Source organism: Hypanus sabinus, chromosome 20 (genome assembly GCF_030144855.1).
Source record: "Hypanus sabinus isolate sHypSab1 chromosome 20, sHypSab1.hap1, whole genome shotgun sequence".
NCBI lineage: Eukaryota > Metazoa > Chordata > Chondrichthyes > Myliobatiformes > Dasyatidae > Hypanus > Hypanus sabinus.
In genome coordinates this window covers 21,041,198-21,064,629 of record NC_082725.1, presented here as the reverse complement: position 1 = coordinate 21,064,629, position 23,432 = coordinate 21,041,198, and the positions used below count along the sequence as shown (strand labels likewise).

General features: G+C 39.9%; 1 protein-coding gene across 1 annotated transcript in view; it reads left to right on the top strand.

Annotated features, from left to right (window-relative positions):
* The window catches only part of LOC132378363 (PH domain leucine-rich repeat-containing protein phosphatase 1-like), a 162,532-nt gene extending 140,917 nt beyond the window's left edge, over nucleotides 1-21,615 (top strand). Inside the window, exons 13-17 of the mRNA XM_059945221.1 lie at nucleotides 9,354-9,484; nucleotides 10,324-10,440; nucleotides 11,432-11,626; nucleotides 17,875-18,103; nucleotides 19,875-21,615. Of these exons, the coding sequence (XP_059801204.1) occupies nucleotides 9,354-9,484; nucleotides 10,324-10,440; nucleotides 11,432-11,626; nucleotides 17,875-18,103; nucleotides 19,875-21,029 (1,827 nt within the window). The 3' untranslated portion in view covers nucleotides 21,030-21,615. The remainder of the gene's footprint in view (nucleotides 1-9,353; nucleotides 9,485-10,323; nucleotides 10,441-11,431; nucleotides 11,627-17,874; nucleotides 18,104-19,874) is intronic.
* Nucleotides 21,616-23,432: the final 1,817 nt, after the last annotated feature.

Here is a 23,432-nt window from a genome sequence, read left to right as displayed (position 1 = left end):
GTCATTTTGGATTGGCAAAAATATCTGCTCCACAATTTCCATCAGCACAGGTGCACCACAAGTCTGTGCGCTTAGCCCCCTCCTCTGCTTGCTTTATACTTATGACTGTGAGGCTAAGTGCAGCTCCAATGCCATATTTTAGTTTGCCGATGACACCACCGTGATTGGCCGAATCAAAGGTGGCGATGAATTAACATAAAGGAGGGAGATTGAAAATCTGGCTAAGTGGTGCTGCAACAAAAACCTCTCACTCAATATTAGCAAGACCAAGTAGTTAATTGTTGACTTCAGGGGAAGGAAACCACAGGTGGAGAGGGTCAACAACTTTAAATTCCTTGGGGTTATCATCTCAGTGGATTTGTTCTGGGGCCAGCATGTAAGTGCCATTACACAAAAAGAATAGCAGTGCCTCTACTTTCTTTGCAGTTTGCAAGGATTAGACATGACGTCTAAAATTTTGACAAACTTCTATAGATGTATGGTGGAGCGTATATTCACTGGCTGCATCACTGTCTGGTATGAAAACACGAATGCCCTTGTGCAGAAATGCCTATAAAAAGTAGTGGATCTGGCTAATCCATCATGGGTGCAGTCCTCATGACTATTGAGCACATCTACCCAGAGCACTGTTGCAGGAAAATAGAATCCATCATCAAGGACCCCCACAATTCAGACCGTACACTCTCTCTCGCTACTGCCATCACTCACCATCACTTGCCCCAACACTGAACTGTTCTCACAACCTATGAACTCACTTTCAAGGACACTCATCTCATGTTTTTGATCTTTATTGCTGATTATTATAATTATCTTTTTTTTTGTATTTGCGAAGTTGGATTTTTTTTTTGCACAGTGGTTGTTGTCTGTCCTGTTGAGTGTGATCTTTCATTGATTCTATTGTGTTTCTTGTATTTGCTATGATTGCCCACAAGAAAATGAATCTCAGTGTTGTATATGGTGGCATATATGTATTTTGACAATAAATTTACTTGGAACAGTGAACACACCACTGTAACATAGACCTTTGAATATCCCTCTAGACCAGGGGTCAGCAACCTTTACCACTGAATGAGCCACTTGGACCCGTTTCCCACAGAAAAGAAAACACTGGGAGCCGCAAAATCCGTTTGACATTTAAAATGAAATAACACTGCATACAACGTTTTTTTTGCCTTTATGCTATGTATAAACAAACTATAATGTTTTGCATTTATGAAATTGATGAACTCCTGCAGAGAAAACGAAATTACATTTCTGCATGCAACAAAAACATTTTGAACTCCGAAAAAAAGACGTTGGGTTGAAGGTTACTTTTAAGTAAAATACTCAACGTCTATTTGAGTCCTTCTTGTATTTATGAAAAACGCCAAACTTAAATTTGCCGCCAGCAGCAAACCAAAAATAACATCAGCCAGCTGTCAGCCTGAAAAATAAAAGGACTATTTCACTGAACAATGAAAAAATATGAATATACATAAAATAATAGGCAATTAAAATATTTATCATACTTGGTTAATGGGATTTCTGCTCCTGGACCTCAGCGCACAGCGTCTGCACATCAGGGCTGTATGACGTCACCTTCATCTTTACACAGGATCGCAAGCTGTCATCTGTGAGGCGTGCGCGATGTTTGTTTTTAATAAAGTTCATGTTGGAGAACACCTGCTCACTTACATATGTGGATCCAAAGATCGACAGGACTCCAAGCGCATACTTTTTCATGTTTACATAAATGTCGGGCATAGCATTCCATGTTTCGAACACAAGTTTGTCCGGTTTTGGAAGGTTTTCAATATCACTCCATTTGTGATTCTGAGCAAGAACGGCCTTCTGACGGGCAACATCTTCAAGGTCTGCTGTCAAGCGTCTAAACTTGGACACCCATATGTCTTTGTCGGCTATGTCGGCCAGTTCCATCTCAAGATCAGGTTGACTCACACCTGCCAATGCAGTCGTATTCAGTAGGGAAGGATCGATGCTTAAGGGAGTGACCGGGAAGGATAATGTGTTTTTTTCCTCTCTGAACTCACAGAAGCGTTTCCCAAACGATGTTTGCATTGCGATGATTGCAGAATGTAAATACTCCGAAATTATCATGTCGTGACCTTGTTTGAACTCTCTCAAATTGGGGAAGTGAGACAAAGTGCCTTTCTGTAAATCTCTGGCAAGCACTGTCAACTTGCGCTCGAATGCCAAAACATCCTCCAACATGTGCAGGGCTGTGTGTCCTTTCCCCTGAAGAGCTGTGTTCAGCGTGTTCAGGTGCGCTGTCATGTCTACCATGAAGTGTAGCTTTTCCAGCCACTCTGGCTGTTCCAGCTCAGGAAAGGTGAGCCCTTTGCTGCCCAGGAAAGTTTTCACTTCTTCCAGACACGCGACAAAGCGTTTCAGCACCTCCCCTTTGGACAGCCACCGGACTTTGTTGTGCAGCAGGAGATCAGAATATGCGCTTTCCATCTCGTCCAGTAACAAACGGAATTGACGGTGATTTAAACTTTTTGCCATTATTTTATTGACAATCTGAATGACAACATCCATTACTTCTGTGCATTCCGGAGGAAATGTTTGAGCGCACAGTGCCTCTTGGTGCAAGATGCAGTGAAAAGTCAGCAGCTTTCTGTCCAGCGACTTCTGCAGTAAAGCCACAAATCCCTTGTGCGTTCCCGTCATATTCGGAGCCCCATCAGTAGCTACTGACACCAGATGGGTGGTCTTTATTCCTTTGGCTCTTAAACAATTCAAGACAGCCTCACAGATGTCCTCCCCCCGTGTTTGGTCTTTTAGAGGTATCAACTCAATCAGTTCTTCCTGTGGCCCGGCAGAGTTTACATACCGGCAGAACAACGCTATTTGTTCAATATCACCTTTGTCTTTAGACTCGTCACAGGCAATCGAGTAGGCCACAGCTGAATTGATGTCTTTAATTTGCTGTCTTGTGATGTCTTCTGCCATTTTTATGGTTCTGTCTTTGACAGTCTTTGCAGAGAGGGGCATATCCCTGATTTTCTGCACAATTTCACTCTTGTTTTTAAAGTCCGTGAATAGATGTTCTGAAATCTTAATGAAAGATTCTTTTATATATTCACCATCTGTAAACTGCTTCCCGTGCCTGACTATTTCCTGAGCGGCAATATAACTGGCGTATGTCGTTGATTTTCCAGACTTCATCCATTTCTGGAAATGATTTTTGCTCAGATCAACCTTCCGCATCAGTTCCGAAACGGCTTTTTTTCTCTCATCTCCATCCGGATATTTTTGAGCAAAGGCTGCGTGTTTACTCTGGAAATGCCTTGCGACATTTGACTTTTTGTTGTTTGCTAGTTTCTCATTGCATATTAAGCATACCGGTAAACCAGTCTCGTCAACAGTGAAAGCAAATGAATCTGTCCACGTATCATTAAACGTTCTGTTTTCTTCAGTCACTTTTCTTTTTTTAGAATTCTCCATAGTTGGCTTACCTTGGATCGAAAAATTAAAGAAATCGCGCACTGGCGGGTGTCAGGTATTGGCAGTGGTGACGTATATTAATAGCGATAAAAACACGTTGTAGCGGTGTGCTCACGCAGTCAGTAAACTGCAGTCGAATAACTTTATTCGAACTAAACAGCCTTGCTTTTAAGCCTCCCTCAACCCAGCCCCCATGGACGCAGATGCTGCAAAAGACGCGTACTCACAAACCCCCGTAGGCTATCTCCCTTAGCCGGAATGCTGGCTAATTGTGAGCCGTTTCGGATGTGCCAGGAAATGTGTCGCCACACTTAGATTGTACAAGATCACCATAATCTTCAAATTTAGAATTACATTTCAAAAGCTAACAAACTAACATAAAATACATTTTAATTAAATACTGACCAATTATTTCCCAAAGCCACAGGGAGCCGCAGCACAGAGGTGAAAGAGCCACAAATGGCTCGGGAGCCGCAGGTTGCCGACCCCCGCTCTAGACGCATGTTTCCCAGCCTCTTTTCATACTTGCCAACACACCTCTAAAGCATTTTCATACTTCCCAACACCACTTTTAAGCACAATATACTTTCTGCCACCCCCATAGTGTAAAAACATGTCTGCCATATGCTAACATGAGAAAAATGTTACTGCTTTAAATTTTTATTTGTCTTTAATCCTAGCTTACACAGTACCTGTGCACTGTACAGTAGCTTCAATACCCTTAAGCTTGATGGTTTTTAGCAAGAGTTGAAATATCTGGCTCAAGTTGTAACAGCAAAGGCCTTAAGTCACCATGCAAAACAATTTCCAAGCAGATTCTGTTTTTTGTGAGTATGTATTAAACTGTACTGAAGGTTCTTTCAACAAGGTAGGACAATGGAAATGCAATGAAGAGCAGTTGGCTCTTCTCCAGAGGCCAGGATACTACTAATGACAATGGAACCACATACTATAAAAGCCAACATTTTTGACAAGCAAAAGCATTTTTGTTTCTTCATCATTCTGAATTTTGATAATTTCTTCTTGCCAGCTCTCTGACTGTTCACCTTCCTTGCAAAGAAATGGGTTCATTTCCCAGTCCAGAATTTCCAGATTGTTCAAATCCTTGAATTCTGAAAATCCTTCAGTGACTGCAGGTGTAAGAAGTGCTCTTGCAAATCACCATTTGTGAAAGAGAGTGCCATACTTTCCATCTTTTAAAACTGTGAGAACATTCTTCTCCCAATGTTTTGTTTATATATTTCCAATTTTCCACTGTAAGTGGAAGCTGCACTTTTTGCTTGGATGTGTTACGAACCCCGTAACTGGGTCACTTACCAGCAAAGATAGAGAGGTCCATTGAAGTCTGATGATACTATTTTCAACAGTATTTATCAGTAAAAAGACACAAAAATAATATCAATGCAAACATACAGATAACATACGTTGTCAATACTAAATCTAAAACTGCGGGTATAATAATAATAAGAAATAAGCTCTATCGTTGACTAGGGGATAATGTATTGTCCGATGGAAATATAAAAGTCACTTAGTTCATGCAGGCGGCAACCTTTGGGGACTGCTGGGTTGCAATGGTTGGAGAGAGAGAGAGATTTGGAGAAAAACTTGCCGATTCCTTTTATGATTTCGATCCGTCGGAGTCTCGTTAGTGTGGCCGTTCACTTGTGGCCTCTCCATTAGCTAAGCCGTTCTTCCGTGGTGAGCCCGCAAACCCAGGCAAGGGAAGGACACACACGGGCCCCACTGTCTTTTGCTATATAACGCTGTCACTGGATTTCCAGCGTTTCTCCTGGTGCGTCTAAAGGGGGTGTTCCCCAGACCCTCGTTTATCCTTACTCACAGGGTTTCAGATGTCAGTCAGGTTGGGATGATGCAATCCCTCAACCAGCCCACTCTGGTCGTCCCCTGAGGGCTTCAATGAATCGTACAGTACTCAATACACAATTACGACTCCAAGAGACAATAGCCATTATCAATGATTTTGTTTCGCTGAGGCCAGGACACATTCCAAACCTTGTGGATTCTCTCTCATTTCCTGGGTCCCAGACCCGAATTAATAGCGACCTTGCGATTCTCAAAAAGGAGGGGGCGACTTTGTACCCTTCGGCCCCTCAGAGTTGTGGCACATTCGTAACAGATGAAATTGAAATTCTCACGCTGTAGTTTCATATTTAGAATGTTCATTTTGTCATACAGATTGGCTATGTATGCCACATCTCCACATAGACGTTCAATCTTGTTTCCCAAGCTCTTGTCAACTTTGAGCAAATATTCAACCACAGTGTTAAAAAGATCAAAAAAATGTTTTAAGCAGCAGCCTTTTGACAGCCAGTGCACTTCAGTGTGAAGAAGTAAATGTTTAAACTCTTCATCGTTATCTTGGTGTACTGGCAAAATATTCTGCTATTTAACAGAGGAGCTTTAATTTTGTTGATAGCAGATATTACAAGAGTCATGTTTGAAGGAAGTTGCTTGCTGAGGTTTTTGGCTATGAGATGTTGATGATGAATTACACAATGGATTGCAAACAGATTTGGAATTTCTTTTTTCATCAATGTCGTTAAACCAGCATGGCAATCTGTCATATATGGAGCTCCATTTGTCGCACAAGAAATCATGTTACTAATCAGAACACTTCTATCCTCAACATCCATTTTGGGCTGGTTGTAAATTGATTCCCTTTTGGTATTTGTTTTTAACATTTTACAAAAGAGAACCTCTTCATAAACTTTTCCAGTTTTGATAAACCATATGCCATTAGCAGTGCCTTATGGTCTCGCACAGTTGTGTCCCAAGTTCTGTTTTTTGTAGCTCTATGCATATAACAAGCTACAGAGTTATTACTCAGAGGAATTGATTTTAATGCACTGGTATCCATTTTGAAAACAATAGTGAGCACTTCAGATATAGCAGGCATTATTAATCTTTCACCAATTGTATGAGATTTTCCACACTTGCTATTAATTGGAAATGTTATAAGAAGCAGTGAGACCACGATCAAGATCATTTTTAGCTTTCTTGACAAATGACTTCAGTGTGCTTTTCAAATGCTTCTTTCATCTTCTGGAACTGAGTAATAGCATAAATAGCCTTTCAGGGTGTCTTTTATGGAAGTGTTCCTGCAATCTTGATTTCATAGCTTCATTGAACAGTACAGTATTACAAGTAAGACACTTGGGGCACCGCTAATCTGATGAGGATGGAATAAAACCACATTGTATTGACGCACGTTCTGTAGTTTTGTTTCTTAGCAGGATTATAATTTAAGGTTTCACCACCTTCAGAATCAAAAAGATAGCACTGGTCATATTTATTCATCATTATCAAGACTAAATTGAAACAAAAATTAACTGGGAATGCCTATCGGATGTTGATGATGACAGTGAATTGACACAGGTGGAACAATGGTAGCGGCACGCAAAAGAATGACGAGGCAAAGATGATGAAGATCACTGAAGCAAAAATAGCATTGACAAGGATTCAGATTAGAACTTGAATGTTAGTTGGGATAGAACCGGTGTTCAGCAAGCTACCTTTATACTATTCCTGTTAGTACAGTTAAGCAATCACATAAGGTCTCATAATCCCCAAAGATGATTCTTGACTACACATATGAAGCCAAGGTCACTTTGAACACCTCTAGAGATTCACTGATTAGCTCTATTTCACTGTTTAATTCCGGCCAGCGCCATATCGTAGCACGACCCGCTTTCTGTAGACCTGTAGAAAAAGCTGAAAGGGTGTTCTTGACTTACCAACTGTTAAATTACATCAATTCGTTCCGTGCCGTGAGTCATGGGGAACTATTGAGCACCTTCGTTGCTAATTTATGCATCTCCAGTAATGTCTGTCTGGTTGGTAAGGTTGGATGAGATTGCCGAGCTTTAGACATGTTGTGACAATGAGTGCTCACCACCTGTAGAACTATGGTTCATCCTGTGTTCCAGTGCCTCATTCTTTTTTTTGGAAATGCCTGCTGTACTAATGGTCAGTCCTCCCTCCCAATAATCTTGAACACCCCCTGACGTCTTCTATTTCCCTTAAAGCCTCCTTAGGACATGTTGGGAGTTACTGCTTTAGGTCCTTCAATGTTTCTGAATAGTGGATTAAGAGAAAATTAAATTTAAAGCTGCCCTTGGCATTGCCTCCAAGTTGAAGAGTAAAACAATTTTTGGCTGTCTGGAAGCTTAGAATGTTTTACTCATCTGCATTAAACACTTGATTAGGAGAATTGTTACTTTCCTCCTTCGGAAAATTTTTTGCCACCGTATTTTCTGCACGCTGCCACACTCACAAAGCAAGTAACGTGTAAATTTGTGCACCTCTCGAAGCATTCAAACCAGCTGTGGTTGACTTTGAATGTATTAGCATTTCCAGAAGAATCATCCCAATCCCATGCTTTTCTAGCTCTTGCATAAAAACTCATTCTTCCTTGGATCATCATTAAATATGTGCAGAGCCTTGACTCCAAACCTCAAACCACAAGTTTAACTTTTGTTCATTCTCTTCATTGTAAACCCTTTATTATTTCTGTACATGATGCACTTCCTGAAATAACACAATCCTACAGCCAATGGTTCCACAGCCAATTGTATCAACAATCAATTACTCTGTATGGTAGATTGCAGTGTCTTTTGTCAGGTTTTGAAGTCTACTTAAAGAGCAGAACTTACAGCATTAGGATAGTGATCTTTAATGATGAAACTGATTATTGCTTACAGTATGTAAAAGATTCGGCAAAAAAAAACAGATATCAAAGATATGTACATTATGGAGTCGGTTTGTGATATGGCAGGAAGTTGTAACTTGCATATTCATAAATCAAAGGACCTTCATACAGACATTAAAGCAGTAAAGACTTATCCAAGTGTGTACAGTATATCCATGGAAAAATGGTTATTTTGCAAGCATATAATTGTGAAATTCTATCAGTCAACACAAATTAGAGCTTGGATTATGTTGTGGCTTCTCAATATAACAAAATGACTTTTTTGAAACCTTAAGTGTATCAAAAAATCTTTTCTTAATGCTCATTGTAATCATATTCTGAGTTTTATCTGAGCATGTTTCTTTAAATAAGCTTTGAAATACTGTATTTCTAACAGTAAAAAGAATCTAAATGGAGCTATACATTCTTAATTTCATAGAATCATCTTTGTTATCTATGTAATCTCTGTATCCAGCAGTAATACTGGGTTTGATGCTGATATAGGTCAGCATGCAGGATTTGGCACAGGGATTTGCATATGTCAGAGGAAATAAAACAGCTTTTCCGAGAACATGATTCTTTAATAAAACTCCCAAGAAGACTATAAATAATGTGGTTGATTTGAATTCAATATACTTTGTATACAACATATTTGCCATTTGAACAAATTAAATGAAGAGTGAAGCTCAGTTTGATATTCCTTGAGGTGGAATTAATTTTTTTTAAACTGTGACTTCTTTGTATTTGCATAGCCTCTATAAGACCATGATCGTTAAATTTTCATTAATCTAAAAGTACATGTTAAATACTTTATAAATGCAACAATAGTAAAAATAATATGTACAATCATGTTGTAATGCAATACTCAAAAAAACGAAGTTTCACTGAAGCAATTGATGAGTACAAATTAAAAGCTCAAACTTGGAAATGGGCTGTTCTCCCCTCTTTATTTTTTGAGATGACTGGCTATTTTACCAGCCTATTCAACTAGAATTAATATTGTTGCTCCATGCTTACAATAGGGAGAAAGAAAGCTTAGCTGTATTCATTTTGTGCAAGAGTGCAATTCATAAATCTGCTGGATTCTTGCCTAGGCAGGAGCTAATAGAGCCTTGCATAATTCAGTAAAGATGGGAATCAGTGGGTTGGTGAACTGGAATTCAGCCAGATTCATTGCCTGTCTGCTTTTTTTCTACAGTGTGTTGACCTGAGCTGTAATGAGCTGAACGAGATCACATTGCCTGAAAATTTGCCACCGAAACTGCAAGAACTAGACCTGACTGGAAATCCCAGACTGGTCCTGGATCACAAAACTCTGGAGCTGTTGAAGTAAGCAGTCACTATTCTAATTTAATATTATGTCAACAAGCAGCCCTGTTATGACCTATAGTAGATCCTGTCTTGAACATTAGGTACTAAGTAGAGTCTAAGTTACTACTTCTCACAGAAGCACAACAAAAAGTACATTTCCCAGGGTGGAAACTTTGTGTAAAAATGAATATGTGTGCTTAAAGGATGCATTGAAAGTAAATTCAATAACTTTATTGATCTGCATATTTATTTAATTAGAGCATTTTTACTTTTCACAATTATTCTTTAGAACACTTTCTTTTCTGATATCAGAATTTCAGAATTGAACATTGTCATAGTTGGCTAAAAAAAGCTTTCGGTAATCAGAATAATAATATTCAAATAAAAAATACCTAAAATCATTATCACTGTGCCTAGCAGAGCTTAAAATACGATATAACTCTTTGAAGAATAAAGGCATGCTCACTGCAAAGCTGAGAGATTTAACAAACTGTGTGATACCAGCTGAAAATTATTTATTTTTGCATCACTCTAAAATAAATTATTAGGTGTTAATCTCCATGGAATGTTGAATCCAGTAAACCACTACTAATATTTTATATATAAAAACTGGAACCATTCGGGTGACTTGATATTTGTGCTATAAATTTTATGGGCTGTTTATACTTAAAACAATTTTCAGAAACCTTATAAAATGCTTTTACCAGAAGCAATGTGCTTTTTTGCAGATTTTATTTTTAAATATCAAATGATATTCTGTTTATTCAGGCTCATACAATTATCTCTTATAAATGTCAAAAGTGATCTATTTGTTTTAATTTTTTCTCCATTTAATTCCTCTTGCCTTGTTCTCTCAGTAACATTCGCTGCTTCAAGGTAGATCAATCCTCTACATCCTTTGCAGTTGGTGAGGCACCTGGTGCACCAGCTGTGTGGAGCCATGGTTACACAGAAGCCTCTGGAGTTAAAAACAGGTATGTCATTCTGTGATAATGGCAAAACAAAATCTAATTAATGCTGTGTAATATACATTCTCCTGGTTTGCGAGGTTCTCACGTAAAAAGTACTTTTCAAATTACTGAAGAAACCAGTTCTCGGAAAGTAGGTTTGCGTTCTTGTGATATGGCCTTGTCTTTGCAGAAGATTCTTTTCTTTGTCTATGCAGTTGCTGGGATGCAGTAAGTAACTGACACATTATATCTATATAAGATCCTTGTGTCTTCAGAAGTAAAGGACTAGTGTCTTAATGGATTTTCAAAATTCAAAGACTTCTTTATGTCCCACTGAAATAAGTTTACAGAAGAATTGAAAGGAGAAATAAAGCATCCTCACAAAATGAATATTCAAGGGAACTCAAGTTGAATAATAGATATTTAGTGGCTATGTCATTCCCTAGACAAGCTGCATTGCTTAAATAAAAAACTAGGTGCTTATCAGTTGCAAACTATTGGCCTGCCTAAATAATTGCAAGGCTTCTTCTGTTTTAACTGAAAAATTAAGAACAAATGTTAAGCATTAAAATAAACTTTACATTTTGTAAGTACGTCATATAATTATTTTGAGAGAGTTTTTTAAACTTTTGGTATATACACTCAATGGCCACTTTTTTAGGTACCTCTTATACCTGATAAAATGGCCACTGTATGGTCATGCTCTTCTGCACTCCACTGTTGTAACATGGGGTCTTTGAGTTATTGTCACCTTCCTGTCAGCTTGACCCAGTCAGGCCATTCTCCTCTTACTTCTCTCATTAACAAGGCATTTTCGCCCACAGAAATGCCACTTGTTCTCTGTAAACTCTGGAGACTTCTACGTGAAAATCCCAGGGCATCAGCAATTTCTGAGGTGCCCAGACCACCTGATGTATATTTGGAACAGTGCTTCAAATCTTAATATACTGATCAAAAGTAAGAAAGCTATTTTTGAAGGGAAAGGTAACAGTATTTCTGTTTTTACTCACTCAAGGTTGTGTGTGGCTGCATTGTCAGTGAATAACTTCTGTGATAACAGAGAGGCTTTGTATGGTGTCTTTGATGGTGATCGAAATGTAGAAGTGCCCTACCTGTTGCAGTGCACCATGAGTGACATTTTGGCAGATGAGTTGCAGAAATCAAAGACTGATGAGGAGTTAATGACTAATACTTTCCTGGTCATGCAAAGGTTAGTAAATTCATTGGAAATCAATTACGTGATGATGTGATATTGTTCCTGGCTAGATTTACTTCTGCAATTTAATACTGTCTTATTTGAATGGGGAAATTTAGTTGACTATCTGGTATCAATTGTCTAATTAAACTGGCATGGTTGAACTGAGGGTAATTTGATGATGAGATGTCTTGCTCTGTTCAAACATGTTCTATTTGTCTCTACTTTTAATTGTATTTGTTCTTTTAAATTATGAAGAAAAAAATCAATATATTTTCCATTCATTTTAGTTACTACTAAATAAGTCTTTACTGCTGGTGCTGAAGCCTGAATAATTTAGGATGCCATTTTCCTCATAGTGTTTTAATATGTTTTCTATGCATGTTGATAACACAGAAGCAGTGAAGTACCTCAGTACACACAATGCTGTGAAACTGTGCCATTCATTACCACCAATAATCCTCCTTGTGTTCATGACCTCAAGCAGGAAATAACAAGGATACAGTGAGTGGGTAAAACCTTCCTACAAAGTGGAAGGGAAATCAGAATAAGTTCCACTCAAATGGACAGTTGCTGTGTGGTAACTGATCAGTATCTGAAAGAATGACCATTTGTGTTCGGAAAAAGTAAACTCATAAACTGCATTAACAAGCAAATGAAATGGTGCTACTTTTTTTATCCATTGTTATTATAATCAAGTCTTTGAAATAGTAAGAATTTTTCATGTGTGAGGTGCATGTTATTGTATGTTACTATTTTTAAGTTAGGGATCCAAAGTCCAGGTGCGGTACAGATTATCTTTAAGCTGTTCATACTTTATAACTCATTGAGAAGGGAGGGAAGATTATTTATTCATTTTTGTACTGTGGAACTCCTGATCCATAAAATAGTCAATATAAAGATCCAATTGGCAAATAGACTTCTTTTAGGCTATATGAATATGTAAAACTGTGGAATTATAATGCACTAGAGCAATATGTTTTTAGTCATGTTAAAGTTCAGTGCCACTATAACTGTGAGAAAGATTTTTTACTGTTGTATGTAATGGTGTGTAAAAAGAACAATTTTTCTATAAATGGTGAATAGCTGGAATCTCGCTGTTCTAAATGCACTTGTTAATTCTCAGGGACTTAGCTCACTGCTTTGTTTAAAATTAGACAGGAAAATGGAATGCTTAAAATAATACACTCAAGAAAAGTGGTCATTTGCAACAATGAACCCATGCAACTCATTTGTTCCACAAAGCAATGACAATGAAAATGTGCTCTTGGCTTTTGTCCCAGTATCTTTCTGATTCAAGAATATAAGGCATCTCATTCAGCTTGCAATGCATGTGTTTTTTTATATCGGAGTGTCAAACCTCTGGGCCTTTCAATCAAGCTATCATGCACTTTCTGTGTTTAATTGTACTATATTATGTATTAGCACTACTTATCATTCAAGCTGTTCTTTAGCTCTGTACCAAGTTTGGATTGTCCTGATGCATTGTCACAATCCTGCCATTCCTGCTGAGATCTACAAAATATTAGGCCCAAATGCCTTACAGGTGTTCCAAGACATCCTGGAAGACATCTGGATCACAGAGGAGATGCCTGACGACTTCTGTGATGCCCTCATCGTGGTTCTGTACAAAAACAAGGGAAGCAAATCAGACTGCAGAAACTACAGGGGTATCTCACTGCTCTCCATCGCAGGCAAGATTTTTGCCTGCATTCTCCTGAACAGACTTGTCACTGTCTCGGAAAGGAACCTCCCGGAGGCTCAGTGTGGCTTTCAGCCAGAATGGAGTACAGTAGACATGATATTTGCCATGAGGTAAGTCCAAGAGAAGTGCTTTGAGCAGAACAAGCTGTCTTCATTGACCTGACAAAGGCATTTGACACTGTAAACAGGGAGGCTGTCTAGATCATCCTGAGACGTTACTGATGCCTGAGGAAATTCGTAAAGATGATTCAGCTGCTCTGTGACAGAGTGACAGGACAGGTCCTTTGCAGTGGTGATACATCAGCTGCATTTGCCATTTCCAATGGGGTGAAGCAGGGCTGTGTACTAGCCCCAGTCCTGTTTAATCTATTCTTCACTTGCATGTTGTCACGTGCTGTCCAAGGTCTGAAGGAGGGAGTGTACAAAAGGTACTGATTGAATGGCTCTCTCTGTGACCTTTGCTGCTTGAACATATGGACGAAGTGCCTTCAAACAGTTATTCAGGAAACCCTTTTTGCTGATGACTGTGTGCTCCTGGAGCACAAAGACAGCGATCTAAAGTTGATGCTGAACAAATTCTCAGACGCTGCTACGCCCTTTGGCCTGACAATCAGCCTGAACAAGACTGAAGTATTTCACCAGCCCATGCCGAACACCAACCCCATAGAACCAAAAATCACTGTAAACAGCTTCAAATACTTGGGAAGCATCATATTGAGTGATGGGTCTTTGGACAAAGAAATTGACTCCAGAGTCAGCTAGGCCAGCCAGGCTCTGAGGAGGCTGCGTACCAGAGTGCTCAATCAACAACGTCTGCATCTTCACAAAGCTGAAAGTCTACAGAGCTGTGGTCATCCCTTCTCTCCTATGTGGATATCAGACTTGGACTCTGTACTGATGGCACATCAAACAACTGGAGAAATTTCACATGCGCCCCTCCGCTCCATTCTTGGCATTTGTTGGCAAGACCATGTCTTCAATCTGGAGGTCTTGGATTGCACGGAATCCACCAGCATTGATAATCAATCAGAGCCCAGATGCGGTGGGTGGGACACATCATCAGAATGGACGACCACTGTATGTCTTGCCAGGTGCTCTATGGTGAACTGGAGACCAGAAAGAGACCTCAAGGTTGTCCACGCAAGCGCTACAAAGACGCTGTGGCTGCTGACGGTACCCACTGGCGAGCCCTGTGCTATGAAGCCTACACAAGACAGGCGCTGCCAAAAACTGTTGGAAATCTGTGAGCGGCATCACAGAACAGCAGCCACAATTATTACAACAACGGACTTCCAGTGCTCCCATTGTGCTAGGCTCTGCGCTTCCAGACTGGGACTGCAGAGCCACCTCCATGTTCACAGATGAACTGCACAACAGCGTGTCTTCTTCGAATCCGAAAGACTGCCACTAGTATTACGTATTAGCACTGCTTTTCATTGAAGCTGTTCTTTAGCTCTGTACCAAGTTTGGATTGTCCTGATGCATTGTCACAATCAGGAATGTTGATTGCCACTTTGCTTCCACAGATGCTTCTCGACCTGCTTAGTTGCTCCAGCATTCAGCAGTTTGTTTTCTATTGCTCCATATTCCAGCATCTGCAGTTTCTTGTATCTTTTCTTGGATTGTTCAAGAACGGAAACTCATTTGCAATTCCAATTAAGCATGAGCTGAGTGTATATCTGAAGACTTTCACTTTTCCCCTCCCCACTATTAAAAACAATTAGTAGGGAATCAGTTTGATTACTGTGGGAATTGCACACGGTACTATTCTTAATTGGTGTCACTAGCTGAGCTATTACATCATCCCCCTAGTCCTACCATCTCTTCATCGGAAATACAGATGCCTGTTGTAATACCCTTGCTATCATTGGCTGATAGCAACAATTTGAACTGAGGATCAATTTTTTTCACTGCTTAGGAATTGCTTTAAGCACTTTGAGATGTGTCTTGAAAATATTAAATAACTGTACAGTTACTTAATTATTCTGCCCCTATGTCTTACGGTCTTCTGTGATGCTTTACTCAGGTTGAAAAGGGCAAGAATAAAGCAGTAACTCCACCACATATGATTAGAACTTAAAGGGAAATATTTTACAAAAATGTGAGGCTAAATGCCACATTTCCTTATTGAAGGAAAGGTGATTGTTTTTAAAATCTTATTGAACATAATCGATTTAGACCCAAGGAAACTATACACTAATACTTTGATACTGAAGGAACACTACATTGATGGAGGTGCTGTCTGAATGAAACAGGCGAACTGTTGAATCAAATCTTTCCATTCTCAAAAATACTAGAAAGGATCCTTGGACATGGTAGGGAAGGATTTTTCCCTGATTTACTGGTTAAAATTTACTCCCGGGTTAACATCACTTGAACAGATTTTGTACTTAATGTGCATTTTGGCTGTTATGTTTACATTTCAACTGTTACTATATTTCTAAAACTTTAATTGGCTGTGAAGTGCTAAAAAATGTCCTGAAAGGGATATGAAAGTGGTTCCATTCATTGAAGTCTTTTAAATTTAACAAATTGGAAGAAGTTTAAAAGTAGAACTAAAAAATATGAGTGTCTTTTGTGGATAAGGATTTCTATTAAAGGTATACAGTGGATTCTGGTTAATCAGAACAGCCACTTATTTGGAACAACTTTTTTTTTAAAAAAACAACTAATTGAGAAAATAGCCAGGATTCTCTTCATTTGTTTGGGGCACGATGCTACATAACTGATACAGATGATTGTTGCCTAACAGTTTCAAACTAATCACGTAAACTTGTGTGGCCGTTAGAAACTGCACCGTGCTTAAACCTTACAGTTTTAAAATAGTGTCAGTTACACTTGTGTGTGTTCGAAAAGCAGTGATTTTTGTCACTTATAGCTGGCAAGAAATAAGCAGTAAGACAATTCAGAATTGTTTTGCTCACTGTGGCTTGGAGATGCCAGGACTGTAAACAAAACCATTTCACTAGTTCAACAAGTTAGGAACTATGAATTTGAAGGTATCGACAAACATTTTGAATGTTTCAGTGCAAGTGAATATTTGGAGGATGCAATTTTCAGAAGTATTGTATGAAGGTGGGGGGATGTGTTAAACACGATCGGAATACCACGATACTCGAAGCAGGTTCCTTATGTCCAGTCTATTCCTCAATTTAGTTTTCGTGGCTCTCAGCTGCTGTCCTGTTTGCTCAGGTTTTTTTCCGCTGAAAAAGCTCAATGAGTTTGTCTTTAAGTGCAGGGTGCTTGGACTTAAGGTACTGAAGCAGTTTTGAGGGCTTCATTGCCTCATTAGACAGCATCCCGGCCTGAATGTCAGCTTCCCACCTGCCAGACGCCTTGGTCAGGTGCAGCTGGTTGTGGGTGGGGTGAGAGGACAAGGTCAGGTCTGGAGGTCCCCGTGCTGGGGCCGCGGCGTTTGCCGTCCGGAGAGAGAGACCGACCGAGTGGGGAGTGTGACAGGGTGCGTCCCGGCCCCCCTTGTGTGATCTATCGGCTGACAAGAGTTTGCTTCAGTAGATTGCAGCAAAGTACTGCTCAGGTAGCTGCTCTGCTACTTACGAAATCCTGAGCCCAAATTAGGTCGTCTGCAAATATTTTAGCACCAAGTTCCCCACGAACATTTGGTGTGGTAAACAGGTTTAGAGACGGCGCCCATCTGTCCGCACTCTAGGCCAGTAGCAACGGCGCTTCCCGCCAGCCACACGAGGCCAACCAGTGATCCTTGGCGTGAGGGTATCACTGCAGTTAGGCAACTGATGACCTTGGATGCGTTCAAGTTCAACAGTGGGCATGTCAGGGACTGAGGAAAGGTGCAGCTGACTCGTATTGTTTCCTCGCGGGCCGGTGGTTGGGGACCACTTAAGTACACTGTGTAGTCAAGTATGTGGCGGGGGAGCTACACACATGCGCACTGGGCAGAAAGAACGGAACTAAAACCCCGCAACCCGGAAACAATCTCTCAACAGTATTTATTTTTCTTTTTTTTTCGGGATCTACTGGGAAAGTCTCAAAGATCGCCCAGTCGATCGCGATCGACGGGTTGGCGATCACTAGTTTAAGGTGTATAAAGGTTTATTGTGAAATTTATTATAATTAGTTTTGACTTTTCTTTTTATGCAGTCAATATTGGGTGCTGTGTTCTATAATGTTAATGAATTTTTATATTCAAACAGCACTGTTACCATTGCAATATTATTGTTGCAGATTTAGAGGCATTTATTATTTGGCAGCTGAGAAATCACATTGTTCGCTTATAATTTTAAAATTAATTTTAACTGCCTCAGTAAACAGAATTGCTTCCAGTTTATGTCTATATATTGCTGACATTCTGAAACTGAATAATTCTGCATAGTTCATCTCAGTTTCTTTATTCACCTCCATTGATGATTCTTTCAGCTAATGGCATCAATGTATTTCTTCAGTTAGAAAATTTTAATTTCCTATGATATTTGTGATGTACTAAGTCTTGTGTGTTTGAAAACTTTTTCTTTTATTCTGTTGGTTATTTAATTACTCTTCACCCAAGTTGTTATTAATAATAATTTTTCTTGTATTTTTAGGAAACTTGGAACAGCTGGCCAGAAGCTGGGGGGTTCTGCAGTCCTTTGCCACATAAAACATGATCCTATGGATCCCAGTGGTTGTTTCATGCTGACTGCAGCTAATGTTGGAAAATGTCAGGCTGTCCTGTGCAGAGATGGAAAACCATTGCCTCTCTCAAAGCTGTACACTGTTGGCTGTGAGGAAGAATTAGAAAGGGTTAAAAAGCACAAAGCTATCGTCACTGAGGTAAAAATATCCAGTATTTAGCCTTCAGAGACTGATTTTCCAATTAACCCAATTAGTATGAGCTGTTTTTAGTCTTTCAAGCATCAGTTCTATTCAGGTTATATGCTTAATATGAATTTTTTTTTCTGGCTTGGGGAAGTCTCTATTGGTTGACCTGTTGGCATGCAAAATACTACAGCTATCCAGGAGCAATTTATAAAATCAGAATCTATTCCTGAAGGTAATGATATTACCAATATTCCACCTTAAAGTGCTGAAAAAGACAATAGAACCAGTATTGATGCAAAGAAAACACTTTTTCTTCCTTCTCCTCTTGAAGCTATTTCCCCACATCCCATTTGACAGAAATAAGAAAATGATGTATTTACCATCTGCATTTGCTGTGAGGGAACTAGGGGATAAGAACAGTGCTGCTCTAAAATATATCAGTATTATAAAAGGGGAAGTGTTGATTGTCGTGAAGCCTCGTGCCTGTATTCAAGAGTGTGTGGGAAGCCAGGCAAGGAATTGCTGAGGCCCTAGTAGAGATACCAGAAGATTGGAGAGTGGTTAATATGCTTTTATTTAAGAAAAGGCTGCAAGGGCAAGCCAGGGCACTACAGGTCAATGAGGCTAACATCAGTGGTGAGAAAGTTACTGGAAAAGATTTTGACAGACAGGATCCTTATGCATTTAGAAAGGCAAGGACTCATTAGGGATAGTCCACGAAGTTTTGTGTATGGGAAATTGTGTCCAACAATCTTGAGTTTGTTGAAGAGGTGGCAACCACAATTGATGAGGGCAAGGCATTAAACATTGTCTAAGTGGACAGGAAAAGCCTTTGACTTTTCTAGTCCACTTTGGGTAGTCTGGTTCAGCAGGTGAGATCACATGGGATTCAGAGTGGATACCAAATTGTTTTGGTGAGAGATGACATTTAATTCAGATATGTGTGAAGTTAAACCAGGGCTGGATGGATTCAGTGAATGGCAGGACACTGTGAGGTGTTGTAGAATTGAGAAACCCAAAGGTATAGGTGCATAGGACCCTGAAAGCGGCAACATGGATGGACAAGGTAGTGAAAAGGGCAAAGATCTGCATGTCACAACAAGCATAGAGTACAAGCATTTTGAAATTTTGTTACAGCTGTATAAGACATTGATGTATCTGAACCTGGAATATTCTATGTAGTTCTGGTCACCATACAATTTTCCACACAGATTGTGATGGATGTATGGAATGCACTGCCAGACGAAATGGTAGAGACAGGAACAATTATGGTAGAAAGACATTTGGAGAGGTTCATTGATACAAAAAAGTTAGTGGGATGTGAATGTTGTCCTTAATAATTTACTGATTAGATACTTTATCTGAAAATAGTTTTAAATAATCACTTTTTGTCCTGGTTTTAAGCAAATTTTGACATTAAGAAGTCACGTTTTTTTTTTAAATACTTGGTCCACACATAAATCTTTAAAAAAGAGGCAGTGGAGGCCAATTCTCTGGATGCTTTCAAGAAAGAGATAGAGCTCTTAAAGATAGCAGAGTCAAGGGATATGGGGAGAAGGCAGGAACAGGGTACTGATTGTGGATGATTAGCCATGATCACATTGAATGGCGGTGCTGGCTCGAAGGGCTGAATGGCCTACTCCTGCACCTATTATCTATAAAAAGAGTACATTTTTTTGTTTTTGCATATTTAGCCCAAGAAGAATTTGCATAAATCTGTTTGACTTCTGTATCTGCCAGTTGGATTTTTGTTCCGAAATTAATAATTCATCTCTCATTGCAGGACAATAAAGTCAATGGCGTAACTGATTCTACAAGAATTTTAGGCTATGCGTTCCTCCATCCATACGTCGTACCTCGACCTCATGTTCAGTCTGTTACCCTCACACCACAAGATGAATTCTTCATTCTGGGCAGTAAGGGACTATGGGAAAGTATTTCCTATGTGGAAGCTGTGGAATCTGTAAGAAATGTACCCGATGCCAAAGCTGCTGCCAAAAAGCTCTGTAGTCTGGCTCAGAGCTATGGGTGCAATGACAGCATCAGTGCCGTGGTTGTCCAGCTAAATGTTAGTGAGGACTGTTTCTGTTGTTGTGATGTGAATGGGGTACCTCCATCCAGCCCTGGCATTTTCCCACCATCAGTAAATGTGGTTATTAAAGACAGGCCAGCAGATAACTTAGGGATGCCATCTTCCAGCAGTGGCGTTGCCTCTGAGATCAGCAGTGAAATCTCCACCTCTGAAATGAGCAGTGAAGTGGGTTCAACAGCCTCGGATGAGCCACCTCAGGTGACGATGAATGATGGATGCTCCATCTTCCACAGTGAGCAGCGCTGTATGTTGCACCCAGTATGTCTGACAAACTCATTCCAGCGGCAGCTCTCCAGTGCCACCTTTTCTAGTGCATTTTCAGACAATGGACTAGACAGTGAAGATGAGGAGCCCATTGAGGGGGTCTTTTCCAATGGAAGCAGAGTGGAAGTTGAGGTTGACATACATTGCATTCAGGTTAAGGAAAAAATGGCTTTACACTCACCTCCAGATGCATGTGATGAAGGAATAGTTATCAGTGCAAATGAAGATGAAGCCTCTGAAAAAATGATGCTCCTTAAAGTTCACAGTGAAAATGACTGGCCAGGAGATGATAAGAGCAAGTTCGAGTATTCCACGACAGGGACTATTGGCAGGAGGCGTGGAAATGGTTCAGTTGCCCCATCGGAGAAGAGCCATAATTTGATTGAGGTGGCAGTTGATGCACCTTTGAAAAAGACTGGTGGCTATTTTGCTGCCCCTGCCCAGCCAGATCCAGATGATCAATTCATAATTCCCCCAGAACTGGAGGATGAGGTGAAAGAGATAATGAAACAACATCAAGAACAACAGCAGCGCCAGTATCAACTGGATCAGCTCCCAGAGAGCTACGACACACCTCTATGACCCGAAGGAACACAGCTAAATTTAGCTAACTTGACCATAATTTTCTCAAGGAACAGTAATGTAAGATGTTCCAATATCAAAAGATTTTGACTCACTTTATAAATCCTCTTTCCCTGCCAGTTATGCACAATGATGTGCGGCCAATTTTTAATCATTTCTAGATTGTTCTTATTGTTGATTAACTAATTAAATTACATTTAACAGATTAACATCAGTTTTCCTATAACATATCATTTGTACAAGAAGAGGACACATTTAGTGTATTGCCAGCAGTTATTATTGAGTACTTGTTTAAAAAACAGAAAAGCATAAGTATTAAGAACGATTGATTCTAGATAATACTGTAAATGTGGTACTTCTAAAATCATGGCTTTTTAAAATGAAGTCATAGAAATTTGTAGACTTTAAAAACTAACTCCTAGGAGTTGCATACTCATTAACGTGACATAGTCACTGAGATGTACTAATCTTCTCTGAGAGAACAGCTGATTCACAGATTATTTGTAAATAGTTTAAATGTTGTGACACAAAGACAATGTAGTGTTGTATTTGAAAAACAAAAAATAAAGGAGCTTTTTAAATTTCCCATTATTGCAACTTTAAAAAGATAATGGGTGTCTGAATATTAGTCTATCTACTACCTGACATATTTTGATTTCCTCATTTGTTTTTCATTAGCTGGTCAATTTACATGCATTATTGTCTTTTCTGTCATATGTTCTGTGCTTACAGCATAACTTAATTTATTGCTATAAACTTTTATAATGTGCAGCATCTATAACCAAATATATCAATTCATTTTTGTTTAAAGTAAATCAGTATTCTAAATAATCAGAAATAATATTGTTTGGGGCCTATCAGTGGCGCCAACAGAGCTCTGTGAACTAAATAAAAGTACAGAAGGGATAAGTGGAACAGACATTGTTGGGGGTAGGCCAGTGATAACAGTAGAAGCAATAGGCTTTGGCTCAAAAGAGGCATCGGCTCTAGGTGAAGCATCTGTTCCTTTTTGTTTTTTTCCCTCTCTTAATGTACCATTTAAATGGCTCTGGTTTGCTCTTCGTGCCAGATGTTGAAGAACTGGGAGACCCAGAATCTCCCAGGGGACTACATCTGTTTGAAGTGCATCTGGCTGCAGCTCCTTGAAGACCGTGTTAGGGATCTGGAACAGCAACTGGATGACCTTCAACTTGTATGGGAGAGAGAGGACATAATTGATCAAAGTTACAGGAAAGTAGCTAACCCGCAGTTGCAGGAGGCGAGTAGCTGGGTGGCTGTTGGGAGAAATGGAAAAAGGCAGTTAGAGCAGAGCACCCCTGTGGGCATTCCCCTCAAAAACAAGTATACTGCTTTGGATACTTTTGTGATGCATGACCTCCTGGGAGAATGCCATGGCGTCCAGGTTACAGGCACTGACTATGGGTCCATGGTGCAGAAAGAAAAGAGAGAAGAAGGAAGCAGTAGTGATAGGGGACCCCATAATGAGGGGATTGGACAGGAGATTCTGTGGACGTGAACGGAACACCCAGATGATATGTTGCCTGCCAGGTACCAGGGTCAGGGATGTCTCAGATCGTGTCCACAACATTTTGGTGAGGGTGAGAGAGCAGCCAGATGTCTTGGTACATATTGGTACCAATGACGTAGGAAGGAAAAGCAATGAGGTCCTGAAAAGAGAATTTAGAGAATTAGGTAGAAAGCTGAGAAGCAGGACCTCCCGGGTAGTAATTTCTGGATTGCTGCCTGTGCCACATGCCAGTGAGGGTAGAAACAGGATGATTTGACAGATAAATTTGTGGCTGAGAAGCTGGTATAGGGGGCAGGGCATCAGGTTCTTGAATCTTTGGGATCTCTTCTGGGGAGGTATGACCTGTTCAAAAGTGACGGGTTGTACCTGATCCCGAGGGTGCCCAATATTCTCGCGGGCAGGTTTGTTAGAGCTGTTGGGGAGGGTTTAAACTAATTTGGCAGGGGGGTGGGAACTGAAGTGAAGGGACTCAGGACAGGACAGATGGTAAAAAAGTAAAGATAGCATGCAGACGGACTGTCAGGAAGGGCAGGCAGGTGATGGGACATAGTTGCAGCCAACAGGTTGAGTATCAAATCATTAGAGGTGCAGAATTAGAAAGGATAGCAAATACTCAAGGTATTGTATTTAAATGTGCATAGTATATTAAATAAGGTGGATGATCTTGTTGCAATATTACCAGTTGCCAGGTATGATGTTGTGGCCATCTCTGAATCTTGGCTGAAGGATGGTTGTAGTTGGGAGCTGAATGTCCAAGGTTACATGCTATATCAGAGGGGGTAGTGTGGCTCTATTGGTAAAGAATGGCATCAAATCAGTAGAAAGATGTGACATAGGATTAGAAGATGTTGAATCCTTGTGGATTGAGTTAAGAA